General features: G+C 35.8%; 1 protein-coding gene across 1 annotated transcript in view; it reads left to right on the forward strand.

Moving 5' to 3' along the window:
• LOC114663082 (uncharacterized) overlaps positions 1–21481 on the forward strand; it is a 31251-nt gene extending 9770 nt beyond the window's left edge. Inside the window, exons 3-6 of the mRNA XM_051935373.1 lie at positions 2978–3166; positions 4962–5681; positions 10473–10567; positions 20945–21481. Coding sequence (XP_051791333.1) covers positions 2978–3166; positions 4962–5681; positions 10473–10567; positions 20945–21019 — 1079 coding nt within the window. The 3' untranslated portion in view covers positions 21020–21481. The remainder of the gene's footprint in view (positions 1–2977; positions 3167–4961; positions 5682–10472; positions 10568–20944) is intronic.
• The last annotated feature ends 282 nt before the right edge of the window (positions 21482–21763 follow it).

Raw genomic sequence — 21763 nt, forward strand, 5'->3', positions numbered from 1 at the left:
CAAACATAAGCTTTTTAAATGAATTGATGTGAATGTCAGTGGCACACTGTTTAGGGTTGGTTGCTACTCTTGCTTCCAATTCTGACTCCATAAGCCTGGACTGGATTAACAGAGTTTTATAACTGATGGATGGATGAATGTATCATGTAGCTAATGAATGCAAACAGAAAATTTAATAACATTAATAAAAGCTTTTCTTACACTCCTAGAGACCACCTGAGTAACATTTCTATATTCCAATAGGCAAACTTTTTTTTACAGTATGTCACATAAAACAAATAGTGTCCTCTACATGATTTTACACTTTCAAATTTCTGTTTCCATATCAGCAATCAAGATTTCTTTCCTACTATGTTATGCTTTGGATCCAAACTGTCAGAAGCATGTTAGTTCAAAATATTTTACGATAATACAATTTATTTAAAGCAATACCATTAAGGCCCTCCACCTCCATACCCCCATCCACTCATCAATCAGAACTCCAAGAGGGATTCAATTCCTATTACATCTACTGGTGTGAGCGAAACATCAAGTGGACCCCCTAGGCCTCTTCAATTCTTGCTAAATAGTTTGGCAAAAGTGGAATGTGAAATAATGCCGGAAAGGACTGAAAGGAGAATAGCTAGGTTTAAGTTTAGTTTCCTGAGAGAAACAAAAACAAGTGGAGTGTTGACAGAAGTAGGCTGAGGGTCTGAGGCAACTTGTGCACTGAAAGGAACGATAATGAGAGGATGGAGAAATATGCTGTGATTGAGATGGAAGTGGAGGCGGAAGGAATGAGGTCTAAGAAGATGTTGATGTAGTTGGTGTTAGGTACTGTATTATATGTATGAAGAGTGAAAGGCTAGTCTAATATTGTTTATAGACATGGAAATTGGAGAATTTGAAAGACAGCTGACCTGTTTAAATGTGAGGAGTTATTTAAAATCTTTTGTGACTAATAGTTGTACATAATTATACCCCAGGCTATAAATATTATTGTGGGTCAACTATATGTGGCAATGAACACTCAGCCGTCGTTGAGCCTAGTACTGAAGTACTACATTTTTTGTCATCTGTTATACATTTTAATTTCTCAATCACTTTCTTATTTAGTACCTTGTAATAACTTAAATAATTATTATATTTTATGAATAGTTTTTGTGAGTTACCCTGGATGAATACACCTTCTAAATTAAGAGTATTAATAACCTAAAGTTCAGTTACACACACTGGAGAAGCTAACCACTAGGCTGTTTGATAACAGAATATTACATTTCTTTTTAATTCTTGATATACTGTGACATAATTTCTACTCCATGAACTTTTTCTTCAGTTAGCTGTAAACTGAAGCCAGCTGGGGTCTGTTCTCAGAGCCTGGGGGTGCAATTTGACAATCTTAGTTTAAACATTTTACATGACCCTTGGATATTACAGTAAGGTGATGCTGTAGGCTCAGGTTGATTTTAAAGAGGGAGTAAAAGTCTAAAACCTGATTTTACTATATGCATAAAAAAGCAAAAACTCTAATGTTTGTTTAGCTAATAGCTAGGCTGTCCCAATATCTCATCCTGATTCTTCTTAAAGGTTGTCAAGGTTTCTGCTTCAATTACGTGTCTCTGTAGTTTTTTTTCAGAGTCCCACAACTCTTTGTGTAAAGAAATGCTTTCTGGACTCAGTTTTAAATGCGTCTCCCCTTCATTTCCACTGGTGTCTTTGAGTATATGCTTCACCCTTAAGCCGATAGAATGTTGTTGGTTCTACTATATCAATAACTTTGAGGATTTTAAATACCTGGATTAGATTTCCACGCAGTTTTTTTTGCTTGAGACTAAACAGGTTTAATTCTCTGAGTCTGTCACATTACAACATGTCCTTAACTCCTGGAATGCACTTGAGTGCTCTTGCCTGCACAGCTTCAAGTGCTGCTATGTCTTTCTTGTACTGTGGTGACCAAAACTGCATACAATACCCCAGACGCAGTCTCACCAGTGCATTGTATAGTTTGAACATAATGTTCCTTGACTTAAATTTAACAGTTTTTATACTATAACCTAAAATTTTATTTGCCTTTTTAATTGCTTCTGCGCATTCCTTAGTTGATGAAAATGTTGCATCAACATAAACCCCTAAATTATTTTCAGAGGTTGCTTCCTGTAGGTCAGCATCTCCCATTTTGTATTTATAATTGATGTTCCTTTTGCCCACGTGTAGCTCTTTACAATTTGCTACATTAAACCACATTTTCCAGGTGTTCGTCCAGTTCTGAACTTGTCTACGTCTTTCTGAATTCTTTTTGCTGCTGCCTCAGTGTCTGCCATCCCTCCAATTTTAGTGTCATCTGCAAATTTGACAAGTTTACTAACTATACCAGAATCAATATCATTAATATAAATTAAAAAAAGTAATGGTCCAAGGACAGACTCCAGAGGGACTCCACTGATGACCTCATTCCTTGTGGAGCATTCTCCCCTTATCTGTAGTCTTTGTTTCCTGTCGGTACAGCAACTTGAAATCCAGCTTTATATGTCACCTCTGATGCCTATAGCTTCTAGTTTCAGAATTAGTCTTTGGTGTGGGACTGTATGAAATGCTTTTTGAAAGTCTGGGCAAATTATGCCGTATGCTTTGTTTTTGTCAACTATTCCAGTTGCTCTAAGATAGTTAAGGATAATTTATTGTTTTGCATTTTCTATGATCTGTTTTTTATCTAAGAGACTCATACCTTGTAAAGCTATTTTAAATCAAAACAAACATTCAAAGCTAAACTTTTTATGTCCATCATGAAAAATGTTTTTGAACAAATTCATCAAGAAATGTGATATTAAATATATGAGACATCATTTATTTCTTGTTTTCTCACTTGGAGAAGACAGTTAATTTATTCACAATGGATAATGCTTCTATGTTAGCATGAAAATGTTACTAATATTAATGCTTTTTCAATGTGTTTCATAAAAATGCTAGAGCCCACTACAGTTATATTCTTTTATTGTAGGGAGCACTGAGAATCAAAATTTCTGCCACTCCAAACCTGATGGTAACTATGCAAATGCCAGTGACCCACACAGTTTCATTGTATGTGTTAATGGGAACAGCTTCTCATTTACCTGCCCTCAAGGTCTGGTCTACAATCAACAAAAAAATCAGTGTGATCACCCAAACTTAACAACTACTGACACCGTAGGTATGTACTGTAAAGTAAAAATAAATAAATATACCTAACATAATTTAATATATAATATTCCTATGTAAACGGTAAGAAGGTTGATTAAATAGGTTTATTAGGTCATTATTGCCAGATGTACAGACTACAATGAAATTCTTATTTGCATGTGCTAATTAACTTGCAAACTAAGAACTATTTTGGTTATTACTAATAAAATGTTTCCTTAATGATGTATTTTTATATGTATGAGTTTAGGTGCCTTTAACCAGACAAGAAGTTTCTTATTTCAATCACTTTCACATGCTTCGTTTCAGCAGTTACTGGCATTCATTGAAGGAATGCTCCACCCAAAATCAATATTTTTTTGTGTTACTTATCTTATGTGGTGTATAGTAATGGCCAAGAAAAAATGTACTCAGATTTTTTCAGGCAACACAGAGAACAGTTTCTGACATAATAGGGTCTATGGTGACCAACTCTGGACCACAGTAAACAATATCAAAAAGACCATAAACAAAGCTCACTTTACTGATTTTGCATAATCCACATGTCAGATTGTCCAATTGCATGGTCACATGTATTTTTGCTAAAATATTGTGAAATAAGACAGTTCTGGGAAAACACTTTTGTGAATGAATATGGATCACATTCAGGTGCGAACAAGCATTTGAACTAAAGACTATACAACACAAGTAAAGTGAGATTTAAATTTGTTAACTCCTTTCTGCATGAAATCATGAGATTAAAAATTTTGGCTGGCCATCACTGCAAACTTCATAGGGTAAGTAACGTATTAAAAACTATGATTTTTGGGTGTAGTATTTTTTTAAGTATGCCAAACCAGCTCAAAACATGAATGCACATGGGTTGCCTAGTGACTTCCCTTTCAAATCAGGGGTCAGATTTATAAAATTTGCGCATGCACAAACAATAGGCTTGAATTGTGTACATACAGATTTCCATGCAAACATTGGATTTATAAAAGAAAACTCTCAGTTTTTCATATGGCCTGTACTATTTGTTGCAACAGTAATCACTTCATTACATGTGCCAGACATTGGCAACCTATGCCTTTCCATAAACAGTCTTGAACAGTCAGTTGTCGAATGCAGGCTGATACTCTTGATTGAAGGTGGCAGGGTCTCAGTGTGTCAGGAGGGAGGCTGCTCCACCAGCTCTGCAGCATTGTAATTGCCTACGAATGAGGCTGATTGGCATATTGTCCACATATTGTTATGTCAGGGCGGCAAATAGACAGAGTGCAAACCTCATTCATGTACCCACATTTACAATATGATTTTAATTGTTTATAAATGTGTTTACACCACCTTTTATAAATCAGATTTTTGCTGCACACTTCTACTTGTTTAATTGTCATTCTCATATGTCCATGCTCAAATCCAGACAAAGTCTTGTAAATGAGACCCCTGATACTGATTCTGTAATTTTTTTTCTCCAGACTTAAAATCAGCCCTCTAGGCTTGGGTCAAACCCTTTCAGCAGGGTAATCTTTTATGCTACTCTTACATGTTTGGGAACAGAGTTGTAGCTGGTTCAGTTTCAAGAACAAGCAGTACCAGGTAATTGCCAATTGTGAATAGATTATAAGGAAGCCAAACAATTTGGAAAGAGGGAACAGTCTCCTCAAATTTCAAAATTTTTCTCAGGTTTGTCTTAGTCATGCATTAAGTTAATTAGTACTATAATAGATCAAAGATGATTAGCTGATCATAAAAAACCAAACTGTTTGAGTAAATAGAGAACCATTTACTTCTTATAGTTTAAAAACAAGCTGTTTTGTTTTTAGTCCCAGCAACTGCTACCACTACTATCAAATCATCCGCAACTGGCAGTGCATCATCATCATCACCTGCTTCAGTTGCAGTCCCTTCATTGTCATCAGGATATACTTCTTCAACTTTGCAATCCAGTTTTGACAGTACGGTAACCTCAGCTATAACATCCAGTATAACTATATCAAGTACATTTTCACTGTCTTCTTCCAGTTCATTTACTGTAACACCAACATCGATACGTTCAGGGATGACTTCTGATTTAACAGCTTCGAATGTTTCTAGTACTTTGGCAACTTCTTCACTGTTAAGTACAGAAAACAGAAAAAACACCTCATTGCCAACAACTGTTTTGTCATCTTCATCGGCCCACAATGATCAACAAAATGGTACATCACCAAGTACAACTTCATCACCTAATTCTGCTTTCAGTGCTCCAGTTTCATTTTCTGATTCCCCAACTTTGCTCTCATCACCAACAACCCAAATCCCCAGTCCCTCTCCTACTTCCAGTTCAAAGCATGAAACCACAACATCTGCAACCTCTGAATTTACAACTACCCGTTTGTTCATGACTTCATCATCATCATCATCACCATCATCGTCAAATGACATTGCAACATCTTCCTCTAATTTTAATCTTGAAACAGGAACAACTACTACTTCAATGACAAAAGCTACATCTGCATTAAAAAATCCTGCAGAAGAACAGATGCTACAGCTAGGTGTCTCAGCAACAGGTAAGTAAAGGAAGAAAAATCAATAATAAATGCAAAGTCATTTCTGTGCCAAATGAAAAAACAATTAATATTCAAAGATGAATCTTGGTTTATGAAGCTCATTAATGAGGGTCATGCCAAAAGTATTGGGTATATGTACTTTTAAGAATAGGAATTTTCTAGATGTTATGCAAATAAACATGGCCATTCAACTGTTTTTTTTTCATAAATTTCTTGTTCCCATCATTGCATTTTCAGCTGTGTTCTAGAGGATTAAAGTTCTCTGCAAAGAAAAGGAAACAGTGACCATATTTTGAACTGCAATGTTGTACTACTCAAGTTTATGTTGCCTTTGCTCTGATGTTGATTCTCTCTGAAGAGCTCATCATTTTATTCTTTATTGCTCTGAGCAGAGGCTGTTCGTGGAGATCTTCTATGGGCATTATTGAAACTTTTTTCAAAGTGCCTAAGTCATTATCTGATACTGGCGAATTTTTCTCCTTGGAAATTCAATCATTGAGCATTGCTAAAAATTGCATGTTCCTCTCAGGTATTTTCTCACACTAAATGTTGAACACGTAACTGAAAAAGGCATCATCATATCTAACTAAGGTGTGAGATGACTGATGGAAGCATTATTAACATTACTGCACATTTCAATGCCGTCAGACATTTCTTGATAATTATAATATACTCATAACTTTTGGCACGGCCCTTGTAGGATCTTATGATGCATATGTGAATGGGTATGTCAGCTTTTTCAATGTAAGTCACACCCTTAACTCTGATATTTGCAAATTGACCAATTGTGCAATGTCACACTTAGGCCATGCCTAGATGTGATAACTAAAATGTATTTAATTAACAGAAATATCCTTTTGTGCTTATAGCCTGTGCTTTTTTTTAAAAAGCATTAATGCAAACATTAACATTTTAAGACTAACTGATCATGTAGGATGTCTGTGTCTCATATTCTGTGGTTTAGATGGAATCATTTTTAGAGTTAGTGAGATAATGTGGTAATAAGCAACTCACTATTGTAATCTCATTTTCCAGTAGCAAAGTAGTATAACACATTACAGTTTAAATTCTTTTACGATATTATACTGTTAATGACTTAAATACACGTTTGGGCCTTGCATTCCACACTCAGTGCATTTCTAAGTAAATAATATACAAGTATTATAATTCTCTTCCATTGCAGGCATTTTGTCTCACACAACATTTGACAAATTGATTGGGGCTACTTTTATAATTAAATTTTAGTTGCCATAGTATGTTTGTTTATTGTGATGCACAGGCCCTTGAGCCAAGAATGCAAAATGAATTAAAATTTACAGAAGCAACAAAGTCTTTGATATGAAATTAAATGAGAATGCTGTTAAGCGTTGTGTGTCTTAAAATATAGCAGTGCATCCTGATGTGCACTTTATTTCTGCCACATGTTTCAACAAAAATTGAAAAGAAGTCTGTATACAGGTAAAGTCATTCAGTTTTTACCTTTATCATGAACGTAATAAAATTAGTTACAACATTTTTTGATGGCCTTTTGATAGGTTACACAGAAGCAAGGCAGCAGTGACACAAAAACACAGCTGTAATGATTGTGTTACACAATACACATTAAAAGCAGCTGACACCACCCAAACAATAAGTGCTCTTGTCTGCTGGCCACTACACCAGTAATAATTTTATTGTTTACTGACTCCATGTTTGCATCTGTTTGAGTCGTTAAGCCTGTCTTATTTGTATTATCAATCAATCAACCAACATCAATACTTTATTTATAAAGCACATTTAAACACAACAATTGTTGACCAAAGTGCTCTACATAAACACAGAATAAAACTGACTTTATAATAAAATCAATAAAAATATTAAACATATAAAATTGTTAAATTAAAAATAAATAGATAAAACAATATAAATCTTACCAGCCCATTAAAAGACTATAATAAAAATATGATACTGCTACCTTTAAACATTTCCATATGCCAATGAGAAAACAAAAAGATTTTAATTGAGATTTTAAAATATGAATAGTATTGAAAGACTGAATAATAAAGGGTAGGTTATTCCATAATACAGGGACATTATTAGGATTTATTTTTTATTAAGAATTCTTATTGTGAATTTAGGGTCTCTGCTTGCTGGTTCATATGTTTGAAAGGGCACCTGACTAATGTATGCTATTAGTATAATATTATTCAACTGTTAAATTCATATTCATTGTTACCAGTTATTTCTTTCTATTAGTGAAAGAACATGTGGGTGTTATCCTTATAATTTATAATTGGTAATATTTGAACGTGTTTAGAGTAATGTATAAGTAAAGTCATCCATCCATTTTCCAACCCGCTGTATCCTGTCACGGGGGTCTGCTGGAGCCAATCCCAGCCAACACAGGGTGCAAGGCAGGAAACAAACCCCGGGCAGGGCACCAACCCACCGCAGGACACACACACCAAGCACAATTTAGGATCACCAATGCACCTAACCTGCATGTCTTTGGACTGTGGGAGGAAACCCATGCAGACACGGGGAGAACATGCAAACTCCACGCAGGGAAGACCCAGGAAGCGAACCCAGGTCTCCTTACTGCGAGGCAGCAGTGCTACCACTGCGCCACCGAGCCGCCCAGTAAAGTCATTGGTAATGCAATTATGTTTTCTATAAATAAATTAATCCTTTTAAAATTTGAGAGAAGTAATTTATAACAGTGCTGCTGCCTCGCAGTAAGGAGACCAAAGACATGCAGGCTAGGTGTATTGGCGATCCTCAATTGTCCTGTGTGTGCTTGGTGTGTGTGTGTGTGTGTGTGTGTGTGTGTGTGTGTGCGTGTGTGTGTGTGTGTGTGTGTGTGTGTCCTGTGGTGGGTTGGCACCCTGCCCGGGATTGGTTCCTGCCTTGCACACTGTGTTGGCTGGGATTGGCTCCAGCAGACCCCCATGACCCTGTGTTAGGATATAGCGGGTTGAAGACTGACTGACTGACTAATTTATAACAGATTACTTTCTTTGAGCAACTACCCCTACTCTGATAATTATTAAATCATAGAGTGCAGAAATCTCAAACTTTAATATTAAATTATCTAACAAATTCAATCACTGTGATACACTATTTGCATCACAAAAAATCAAGCAAACAACAGGATGCTGGTGCTTAATTTATCTCAGTCGTCATCAAATCAGTGTGATCCACTCATACATAGTCGTCATCTTCCAAAATAAAGCAATATACAATATGTTTTAACATTAGGTAAACTGAGACCCTCGCAACTACAGCTCTAGACTGCAGAAGTGTATTGGTTATGAACTTCCTAAATAGAATTAACAGCACCTCATGTTTAGGATTGAATATGTTTAAAATAAAAAAGTACAGGCCACAATAACATGAAAAGAACACACAGATTACATACACTGCATGGCTTGTACACAAGATTCTGGAACACTGAGTGCTGGTAGTGCTAACCACCCTGCAGCCATATGTTTGCTGGGCAGTGCAATGTCCGCATTAAATTGGGAAAGTGATTTTCTAATCGCATCAGGGCTCTGCTTTCTTTGTAGTTGAGACATTGTACTGCTTGCTTCTTTGTCCGGAAGTGGAAGGAGCACATGAAGGTATCCATGGTGGCTTTTTCAAATTTAGTGCGGCCATACAGTCCTGTGTGGGTCAAAGTGAAAATGTAATGTAATGTGTCGTGCTCAATACGTTACTAATATTAACCTGCTTTTTTAAAATTACTGTTGCTTCCTTTAAGGGAGCAATTAGTACAGGACTTTTCATCCCTCTTTGCTGGTTTGAACTGTATAGCCTTCACTGCGAAAAGCACAAACCCAAAATGCAAATATACAATTAAAAAAAAAACAAAAAACAGCATTCCAGAGTCTGTTGGCCTGTAGATTTCAAGCCCCAACTACTAAACTGAAAAGTTCAAGTTGTACTGCACATGGGCACACACCCAAAGGCCAGAACACTGTGTGGCTAATCGGTCCGGCCCCATCTGTCTTCCGACACCCAGCTGCAAGATAAGTTCACATAGTACAAAAGCAGTGTTTTTATAGATGAGAAGTACATAGAGCATTGAAAATTAGGAACAAATGTTAAAGAAGACAAGGGGGAGTGTTATTTTAAACATTTTAATAATAAATTACTTTGGGTAGCTTTTTAATTATTTTACACAACACCTATTTTGTATCACTGTAAAGGGTTAAATGATGAAGGGCACTGCACTTGGAAGATGAACTTGTTACATTAGTGGGTGAATATCCAGAGACAGAAGGATTGGCATTGGGTGTTTTTTTTTTTTAAGTTTTATTTATTTTTTTTAATTAGTGTTTTAATTTACTTTAAGTTTTTTATTGCAGGCGGTACAGTGGCACAGTGGTAGCACTGCTGCCTCGCAGTTAGGAGACCTGCGTTTGCTTCCCGGGTCCTCCCTGCATGAAGTTTGCATGTTCTCCCTGTGTCTGCGTTGGTTTCCTCTGGGTACTCCGGTTTCCTCCCACAGTCCAAAAACATGCAGGTTAGGTGCATTGACAATTTTAAATTGTTCCTAGTGTATGCTGTGTGTGTGTGCCCTGCCCGGGGTTTGTTTCCTGACTTGCACCCTGTGTTGGCTGGGATTGGTTCCAGCAGACCCCCGTGACCCTGTAGTTAGGATATAGTGGGTTGGATAATGGATGGATGGTTTTTTATTGCTTGCACTAACAGATAATAATTCAAATAAACAACAGCAAATAGTATGAAACTCTCAAGAAATTGGTAATATATTGTGGTAATTCTATTGTTTTTTTGTGTCTTCATTCCAAGGTGGTAAGAGTCATCAGTCAGTGCCTTCCTGGGCTATTGCACTTATGGTTGTTGGAGTCTCTCTGATAATACTTCTGCCATTATTTGCCTTGTTGGTAAGATACTTCATATTTGTTTGGTATATTATTAATAACAAAAATGATGCACTCTATTTTAGCTTGGGCTATAAGTATCACTTGTGCATCTCCACTGATGTCATGTAATGTAATTTAAGTTATATGTCCCAAATAATGATGCAAGCTATAGATGGTGGCACCCACTAAAAAATCCAGGAAAACAAATATATGGCATTAAAATTGTATTAATCCCCCCAAAAATTAAGAAAGTAACAATAATCATAACAACAGGCAGCTATAGTCCATCCTGGTAGAATCAGGTGCAAAGCTGAAACCTATACTATATAATATAGCACATATATATATATATATATATATATATATATATATATATATATATATATATATATATATATATATATATATATATATAAATATATAAAATCCTAAGTCTAAACGTGCAATGGTGATGTTTTTATGTCACGTTTTAAATCGGGCTTATTTTAAAAGCTACATATATATGTTTGGTATCATTCTTTTCAGAATTTATCAAAACTAATGTGATGTTGTTAGATTTTCAGATTCTTATTCCATTTTTAAATTATAAACTAAAAAATATCAAGAACTCCCATCCCGTGAGATGAGAGTTTGTGCTAAGAGATTTAACCATGCTCGGGGCCAGAAGTAAAAGACAAAGAGTAGGACAGCTGCTGTACAGGCTTTTAAATGTTTGAAGCGCTGTGCAAGATACAGATCACACAGCTTTGCAGCAGCAGCAAGCCAGCAGGTGATCGAGCAAAGAGGAGGTAAAAAAAAAATTGTATTTGTTTTCCATTGTATCACCGTTTAAGAGGGGGTTTCAGAGGAGCAATATATATATATATATATGTATATATATATATATATATATATATATATATATATATATATATATATATATATATATATATATATATATATATATATATATATATGGTAGCGCTGCTGCCTCACAGTTAGGAGACCCGGGTTCGCTTCCCGGGTCCTCCCTGCGTTGAGTTTGCATGTTCTCCCCATGTCTACGTGGGTTTCCTCCCACAGTCCAAAGACATGAAGGTTAGGTGGATATGCGATTCTAAATTGGCCCTAGTGTGTGCTTGGTGTGTGGGTGTGTTTGTGTGTGTCCTGCGGTGGGTTGGCACCCTGCCCAGGATTTGTTCCTGCCTTGTGCCCTGTGTTGGCTGGGATTGGCTCCAGCAGACGCCCGTGACCCTGTGTTCGGATTCAGTGGGTTGGAAAATGGATGGATGGATGGATATATATACATACAGTGCATCCGAAAAGTATTCACAGCGCATCAGTTTTTCCACATTTTGTTATGTTACAGCCTTATTGCAAAATGGATTAAATTCATTTTTTCCCTCAGAATTCTACACACAACACCCCATAATGACAACGTGAAACAAGTTTACTTGAGGTTTTTGCAAATTTATTAAAAATAATAAAACTGAGAAATCACATGTACATAAGTATTCACAGCCTTTGCTCAATACTTTGTCGATGCACCTTTGGCAGCAATTACAGCATCAAGTCTTTTTGAATATGATGCCACAAGCTTGGCACACCTATCCTTGGCCAGTTTCACCCATTCCTCTATGCAGCACCTCTCAAGCTCCATCAGGTTGGATGGGAAGCGTTGGTGCACAGCCATTTTAAGATCTCTCCAGAGATGTTCAATCGGATTCAAGTCTGGGCTCTGGCTGGGCCACTCAAGGACATTCACAGAGTTGTCCTGAAGCCACTCCTTTGATATCTTGGCTGTGTGCTTAGGGTCGTTGTCCTGCTGAAAGATGAACCGTTGCCCCAGTCTGAGGTCAAGAGCGTTCTGGAGCAGATTTTCATCCAGGATGTCTCTGTACATTGCTGAAGTCATCTTTCCTTTTATCCTGACTAGTCTCCCAGTTCCTGCCACTGAAAAACATCCCCACAGCATGATGCTGCCACCACCATGCTTCACTGTAGGGATGGTATTGATCTGGTGATGAGTGGTGCCTGGTTTCCTTCAAACATGACGCCTGGCATTCACACCAAAGAGAATAAATAAATCTAAAATAAATGTAAATAATCTGTCTTCATGAGCCCTTGGTCTGGTCTGATGGAGGTCTGCTGGTCAAGTAACTTTATACAGAGAGGCGGAAAGGGTGGAGCATTGGTCAACTCAGATGGGAGTGACCTCACGGTTCTGTGAGATATATATGATAAAATATAAATATTTTGAAAGAAGGATAGTCTTCTTGCCAGTTCTTTGCACTCAGAGTTAATTCCAAGGAAGCCAAGTTTAAAATGAAATTGAGTATTTTTATATAAAAACATTTAAAATGGTATAATATTTTGTTTAATGATTTAGCTAACTAATTTGAAAGTTGGACCTTTTGAATTTTTTTAGTTACTTCATCAAGAGTCACTTATCACATTTTTGTTTATTAAATATTTTTTGCAATAATGAGTCATATTCAAAGATAACAGTGATAACAGAACCTGATTTTATATGTGTTGATACACTAAATTAAATACATAATGTTTAAAAACACTGTACAAAATTGAAAATTGATATAAGCCTACAATGGTCAATTATTTTCATGGAGTGCAAATTTCCAATTTTCCATTTTGTTGTCAGGAGCAGTTGTCAGACAAGAGGAAAATATGCAAATTTCACAAAATAAAGTAACCCCACTCATGGAAATTTTCAAACAGTAAAGCAATCCATAATTTAAGTTGTACAGCATGTTTCTGTATCTCTGAGTTTAAAAATTCTTTTCATTGGGAGATTTTGAAATTTCAGAAATTTGTACCAAATGCTCATTTGAGATACCTAGATGAAAATGGAACTTTCCTGATAAATTAACTTGAAGAGTAAGTTTGCCAAATTTCAACAAAATCGGTCCACTGGGAGCTGAAATGTTTCATGAGAAGAAAGACATATGGCAATGACAGTAGGCATTTTCACATCATATGTGAGCACACCTAATAAACTCAACAGTACGAAATAAAAAGTAAACCTAAGCCTTTTTGGCCTACCATCAAAGGTAATGACTGTCTCACTCCTAGTTTGGGTGACTTATCTAACTGGCCACCTTTCAAACACATAAAGCAGTGCCTTCTCTTCTCAACTCCCAGTTTTAAGTTCATCAGTTCTCAGTACCCCAGCCAAGACCACTGTAGCCTTAAGCATTCTGTAGTTCTTAAAGAACCCAGTATCTTAGGCCTACTCCATGATGTCACCTAATGACCTGGGGCCTCATGTATAAACGGTATGTACACACAAAAATGTTACGTACAAATGTTTCCACGCTCAAATCGCAATGTATAAAACCTAAACTTGGCGTAAAGCCACGCACATTTCCACGGTAGCTCCAACCCTGGAGTACACAAGTTCTCTGCTCGGTTTTGCAGACTGGCGGCACCCAGCGTCAAAGCAGTGCTAGTGTTCCTGTGTGGTTACCCTTTCTTTTTTAGATCCACATCCTTGACGCGGCTTTATCGTATACACTGAAACTAACTGCATATTGTTTATTAGTTTAAGGCATCTGATTGTAATTAACCTGTAACAATATAATGGTTATGCGAATAGCCAAAGTATTCCAAATACCATAGCTGCTTTAGCATTGTTACTCTCACTGCACCTTCTTCTTTTTCTTCTTTCAGCTGCTCCCGTTAAGGGTTGCCACAGCAGATCATCTTTTTCCATATTACCCTCACTGCACCACTCGGAGTATTTATATCACTATATCTGAGTGGGGAATCACAGATCTACAGCAGAGAATTATCGGTATACAGCATCAAGCACACGCTGCCTCAGCCATACTGCCAATTTGAAAATGACGATATCATTTTTAAGATGAAATGCAGCAAAATATGTTTATTATATTATACAGATAAAACTTTAACTTCATTTAAATAATCTATATTGTTAATAATGAAACATGTGAGGACACGGTGTCACTACGCCAGCAAGGATCTGGCGCTCCGTTCACGGATTTTTCCTGCTTTGCACTGTATTCTTGCTGGGTCTGACGCGACACTGAATGTTCCTTAAAAATTTTGAAGAATCGGCGTTCTAAGCTTACAGATGGCTTAACGTCTATTACAGAGCTGATTGTGTGGCGATTGAGTATTTGGAGAAAGAAAAGTAAGGGCAGGAATTGGAGGTTAGTATATTTGAAAGAGACAGTACTGCTAAAATAAAGTATTTCATTGGAGGTCGCGCATGGCGCAGCAAGCATCTTGCGTGAGACATGAACAATCACTGCACCACTGTGTTCCCGTGTTTAATAACATGCTTTAACTCCTATCATCATGAAAATGATATCATGTATACATCTCTGTATTTTAATTATTCAGAGAGCTGTAATATTACAAATGTAATGGATTCTGTGTCCTGTCGTAGGAAGAGAAAGCCCGGAAGCACACACATATAGAGCACATAGAAGATCAAATACAAAACAAAGCATTTAACGTGCTACTTTCGTTACAATGGGATTTGAGAAACTAGTATATTAAATGATTTTAAGATGAAGTTTATGATGTTCTACTTTAATGAGAAAATAAACTACGTAATTAAAGTGGAAATTTTGTGATTAAAGTTGAAATTTCATGCTTTTTTCCCACTGTGTGCCTTTTTTTTTCTCTCTGTACCCTAATAAGCTTTCATATGACACTCAGACAGTGGGCTACGGCTCGCCTTTTCACAGTGACTTTGATATGTGACAGCTTCTTTTTTATTTCTGGCACTGTGCGATTTTGTGAACTTGAGCTTTCGAGTTTCTCCGACACGCTATGTCACTCGATCAACTTCCTTTTGTTGATTATATCACTGTTTAAACCAACAAATAGTACATTTTTCCTTGCCTCCACTTGGTATTAGCTGAAATTCTTCTTTTTTCCCCCTGTGCTTTTGCCATTGTCTTTTCACAGAAGGCTGAGCTTAAGGGCTATTTATATTGATTTGCATATTCAAAGAGGCATAATTCTGGGAGGAGTTGGGGCGGGACAGCAGGCACGTGCACGTGCGTTACTTTTCACGCTGACCGGGATTTATGTAGCGGAAGAACGTGGAAGTTGGCGTAAGCACAGATTTATGCATCTGGATTTTTTTGTGCGTAAGCACATTTACGCTTTTGTCCGTACGTCATGTTATAGTGTGAATTCTACGCACAGCCCCAGGAGGGTATTGTCAAAGTGTTTTTGTTACTTACATAATATTGAACTTTCTGAAACTTTATTTTTTCTCCAAGGTTTGCCTAATTAGATTTTAATTGGATTAACAGTACACTATAAATTACAGGGTAACATAACATGTCAGTTATTGTTAAAAACTGCTCAGAAAATGATATTAACCATCACATATAGTTGAAATATGTTTTAGATTGCACCTTGCCAGGGAAAGTAAATGAAGAATGATTTTTATAAAACCTTAAAATTATATCAGCATGGTTGGTGCCATGAGTGCCTATGGGGAAAGAAGCTCCACATCCAGATGAGTTTTTGTCCAATGCAAATTCATTAAAAAGATATCTGTATATATGTATATACATTTTGGTTCTTATGTGTTTTACATAAGAACTAGAAAAATTACTATATCCCCAAAAATGTAAAATGTGAGTTTTTTTGGACAGCAACAAAATTAGATTTTAAATACATCACTGCAGCAAGCGAAACCATATTTTGTCAATTGTTGCTAGATTGACACATTGCTCCTCCTGCAAATGTAACTGTTCTTCTGAATAGTTGCCACTCCACTCTAGTTTTATGCAATGATTTGTTAATCAGCAGGCCACAGAGTATCAAGAAGTAGTTTGATAGAGCAGTACAAGCCATAGCTGAAGAAGGGAGACAGGTGGCCTAGTTGAAGCCTATTGGTACTATCAACCAGGCCCAGAAGGTTAGCATGGCAGGTACATTTTGGCAGTACTTACCTCTTTTTTGGGAATACCTAAGTATGTTAATATTATTACTGGGTTGATTAATAATTTAAGAATTATTTGTTTTGAAAATCTTGTTCTTTTTTTGTTCATTTTGTGTTCTTGTTGGCATGATGTGCTATGCAGTTGCCGTGGTTTACAGGTGTCACCTAGGGTTACATCATTTATGTTTATATAGTTGGGAGCTCCAAGTAAATTCCATCCAAGATTTGACCCTCTAACTAATTATCTAAATGTTTCAGTTTCTTCAATTCATGGCTTTCAGTTCTATGACTCTGTTTTTCTAATGATTATTTTTGTTGTTGCCTTCTGGTTTTGACGGATTTTATGGTTTTGATCCTAGCTTCTTAATTGTTACATTTTATCTTCTGACACATCTTTCCTGCTTTTCATCCTGGCCTTACTTCATTGTTTTGGAATAACACCACTGAGCCCACTGCACCAAACTGATAACTTGGCACAGGCCATTCTGCACTGCTTAACTCAGAAAAGTCCCTGATTTTCAGCAGAAAAACACAGATTCATTAGCTCATGGTGTCATACCAGAAGCTGGAAAGAATATTCTGTCAAACCTAACACAGTTTATTATGAGTCAGGGCTTTGATACTGGTTTACAATAAAGGGGTATTATAACTGGAAACAGAGGTTTCCACAGGTATGTCACCTCCAAAAAATATCTTGCCTGTCATGCTATGTAGAAGGACAATGGGACACATAGAAACAAAGACAAAAGAATGGTGATCAGCTGACAAAGAATAAGAGCTGATTTATCTGTTATTAACATTATTGAATGTCTTGTATGAAATAAGTTGCCTCTTAGAGGAACTGAGCTGATATACTTGAAGGAAGGTTCCACCATGTACATGTTTGATAAATACAACCTCTGCTTGACTTTGGTCTTATTGAACAACAGTGCTAACCTTCATCGTTGGGTTGTGTAGGATGAAATTCTGTTTGGTCTAGTTTGTTCCATTTGCACTCTCAGACACATTATTTCAATTATAATAACTCATCAGAAGAAATCTCAATATGAAGTTTTTTGACACTGGCCCCTGTGTGTCACTTGCATGAAGGGAAAATTCCATTCTGGTCATTTTAGTTGTGAAGTATTCATGTTGTCCCTATTCCTGTGTGGGTTTTTTGATAGGTACTTTAATGTTCCTCCCACATACTAAAGATGTGTGCGTTAGGTTACTGTGCAATACTGCACTGTTCCAGTGTATGTGAGAATGCTTCATTCAGAACTGGTTTGTGCTTTCCATCTAAAGCTACCAGGATGCTTGTTACTCTTAAGCTGATGGAGAGAAAGGACTGTTGATGACCACGTACTTATGCACAAAAATGTTGCGTATGCCCAATTCCACGCACACTTCGAGATGTATAAAAACTAAATTTGGCATAAAGTGACGCACATTTTCATGGCAGCCTCACACCTTGCATACACAAGTTTCTGCTCAATTTTGCAAACTGGTGGCACCCAGTGTGAAAGCAGTGCTACTGTTTCTGTGCCATTTCCCTTCCTTTTCATATTCGCATCCATGACACAGAATTTATCAAATATACAAAAATTAACTCCATATCATTAACAAATTTAATTCACTTGATTGTAATAATTCTGTAATAATATAATGGTGCACAGAATGGCCAAACTATATCAATTACGAAAGCTGCTTTAGTGTTGTTAGATGACATTGCAAATGGAAGAATTAGAATAGAGCACATACTTATAAATGATGATGACTGGCTTCTAAGTTGATTTCGATTTCCAAGAGCTATCCTCTTGGAAATGTGTGCTTAACTGGCTCCGGCTTTACAAAGACAAACTTTGAGGAACTGGGCTCTACCTGCTCCTTTGCAAGTTCTGTCCACTCTCTGGTTTTTAGCCACATAAGCTTTTCAACATGAACTTGCTGACCAATCATTTATTTTTCAGTCCTCACCAAGTCGTGACATGCCAGCTGCATAGGATGGTATTATCCACTTGTTATCCAGATATATAAGATTTCCTTACACTGTGGTTGAACTGGGAAATATGAAAGTGCAATTCGCAGCAACCACTGCTGAAATTTGCTGAAATTCTTCTTTTTTACACATGCTTTTGTCCTTGTCTTTTAACAAAACAGTGAATGGAAGGAGCTATTTGTATTAATTTGCATATTCAAATAATGCAAATTTATGGGTGGAGTCGGGTGGGCTGTAGGCACATGCAAGTGCATTAAATTTTACGTTCATTGGGATTTATAAAGGGGAAATGTGTGGAACTTGGCAGACGCACAATGTTATGCATCTTCGTTTTATTGTGTGTACACACATTTCCAGTTTTGTTCGTACACCATTTTAATGTGAATTCCATGCACCGCATTACATGAAGCCCAATATGTTTATAATATCAAATTAATATTTGATTACCATCTTTATGTTTTCACCATGTGCAGTATCAGAGATGAACACAATGTAGAAATCTTATTTTGCACTCTTCATAATAAGCTTTTATTATTTATTCATGAACTGAGTCTTAATGAGTACGCTGCTCTTTTTCCAACAACGGCAAAGAAACTTCAGAAATAGTTACAGAGGACTAATGTGTACATTGTTAAGCTAAATGATGTGCTTGAAATGATAATTTAATTCCTAAGAAGATTAGTCATGCAAATGTGTGCTTTGGAGAATGAGCTGTACAGTTTACATGAGACCTTTATGACAAAGGTTTGGTAAGATGGTTCAGTTTGTTGTCTTTAGGCATAATTGTAAAAATACTTACTTTCTAAATAATCAGATTATTATTTGTTGTAATGCAAATAACAGGCACACATTCCTAACTTGATGTGTAGAATTTACTGAAAAAGGGGATCATAGGAGATAGACAGAAAACCATAAAGTCATAGGTTAAAACCCCAGAGATACACCCTCAAATTCAAGGACAAATTGCTATTATTATATATTAGGAATATGGTTTTACAATGAGTGGATTACAAGATAACATAATTCCACTTTTATTTTATTTTTGTTTTTTATTTTAAGAGCATGTTCATGATAAGTGACTTGCTAAAGTCAAAGACTGTTTTTTGTTGCACTGATTAAAGGATGGCTTAAACGCTAAACACAAATGCAAATTAAAGAATAATTATTGATTATAAGAATGTATTATTATATCCAAATAAAATAGGAAAGTTTCAAAAGATTATGAAAAAAAATTAATTTCACTTCAATCAACCATAGGTTATACCATAGAAAAATGAGTATGAAGTGATATCATCAAATCGCACCTACTACCTACTATACATTCTCTATAACTTTTCTGTGGTCTCTAAATAATATATATATATATATATATATATATATATATATATATATATATATATATATATATATATATATATATCTGGTATGTGTAGAAAGCCTTTTCCAAAACAGATTTATTTATTTTTCATTACTTCAGATCACACAAAAGAGCAGTCTGCTAACTAACTCTCAATTTGGCTTTCAAAGTACATAAATAGTAATTAAAGATAGAGTAGTTCTGAGAAGTACAGTACATACATCTAGAGTTGCTGGATGCGACACTCCCTGCTTCATGAAATAATATAGCAGGACAACTGCTGTATTTCAAGTAAGAAGGAATGCATTTCTTCTGTTTGCCTCAAATTTGCAAGCTTATTTCCATTAAATAGCTGCAATTATTATGCCAAAGGCAATCTGTTAATTTGTAGCTAAAGTTCAAGCTGTGGAAAATTACAGTAATTCAGTTGCAGCTCAAGTTTTAAATATCAAGACAATAAGTATAGGCTACAAGAGAATTTAATGACTTGGATAAAAAAAAGACCTCGCCGCCACTGCCCAAGCCCTGTCACCCTCCATTAAAACAGAAAGAGATATGAATTATGTAACCATGTGAGTTAGATTAATAAAAATAAAGGACAGTTGTCTGGATATTCAAAATTACTATTAATATTGTCATAGGTAGAGTATACAGTGCTGTCATAGTGTGGCAACCAAGTTTTTGATATCTCCCAGACATACTGTATTCTATAACAGTGGTTCTCAAACTGTGGGGTGGGCATCTCTAGGGGGGCACGAAGTAACAAAAAGGGGGGCGTGAAGATGCGAAAAAAAGAAAACAAGAATCGAAAATATGAAAAATACATCTATTGAAACCAAAACAAATTGACTTAAACTACATTCTGATACTAGAAAAATAAATATAGAGTTAGATAAATGTCAATAAAAGTTAAGCAGGTATAATAAAATATGCATCTATGATATATCATTAATTAAAAAAGAACAAACTGGTATTAGTGGGCTCCTTTCAAAAAAACCTTAGGGGGGCACGATTAAAACTGTTATGAAAACTTGGGTCGCAAATACTTAAAGATTGAGAAACACTGTTCTATAACATAACCATCATGTAAAAGAAGTAAGATATCAGAACTCAAAATATTTGTTTATTTCTTTCTAGCTTGGCTGCTTAATCAGAAGAGTCAGTCTCCGGGATTCCTTAAGTTTATATCATGATCTTGCTACAAGTGTCTAATTGTTTTTCCTGGAATTTCTTGGACCTGTGGACTGAGAGATTAGAAGGTGACACCTCAGAACCGACCTTCAGGCTGTGTGTGATTGCCTCACTGGTACCTGACTGTGCAAAATTTATCTCTTATCAAGAATTACTTTTGCTTTCTTTTCTGAAATATTTACTGAAACCTTTATTTTTTCTATATAATTATGATATTTTATTTGGTTAATTATGCTCATTATTATTTGAACTTATGTTTAATTATATAACTCTATTTTTATAAATCAACAGAAAATTCAAAATGCCTTTTACCCAATAAAATCATGTTAAAAGTTCCAAAAGTCTAAATTAGTTTAATTATACAGCATTTGTAAGTGACTTTGCAAATTAGAAAAATTAATTTAATTTCATATAAATAATAATTTGTAATAAAAACATTGACTATTTTATTCATTATACTGTACTTGCTAACAGAGTTTACTTTTTGAGTTCATTATTGTGCTACAAATAAACCTTAAAAAAGTTTATGCAAAATAAAACAGCTAAATCTTTACTTTTGTAGATTTTTTTATTGACAACTATGCCATATAAAAATGCAAAACACTATGCTGCTAGCATATTTAAGAATAAGTTTGGTATTTTTCAAGATGATGTTATTTCATCACAATCATGGTATATGTTAATCAGGAACATGAGATTAGGCTTTTTCCATTTATAATGGAGATGAGGGGCATTGAAGTCCCAAAGTGAAAGCAAAAGCCTTAA

The sequence above is a fragment of the Erpetoichthys calabaricus genome, chromosome 12, assembly GCF_900747795.2.
Source record: "Erpetoichthys calabaricus chromosome 12, fErpCal1.3, whole genome shotgun sequence".
Lineage (NCBI taxonomy): Eukaryota > Metazoa > Chordata > Cladistia > Polypteriformes > Polypteridae > Erpetoichthys > Erpetoichthys calabaricus.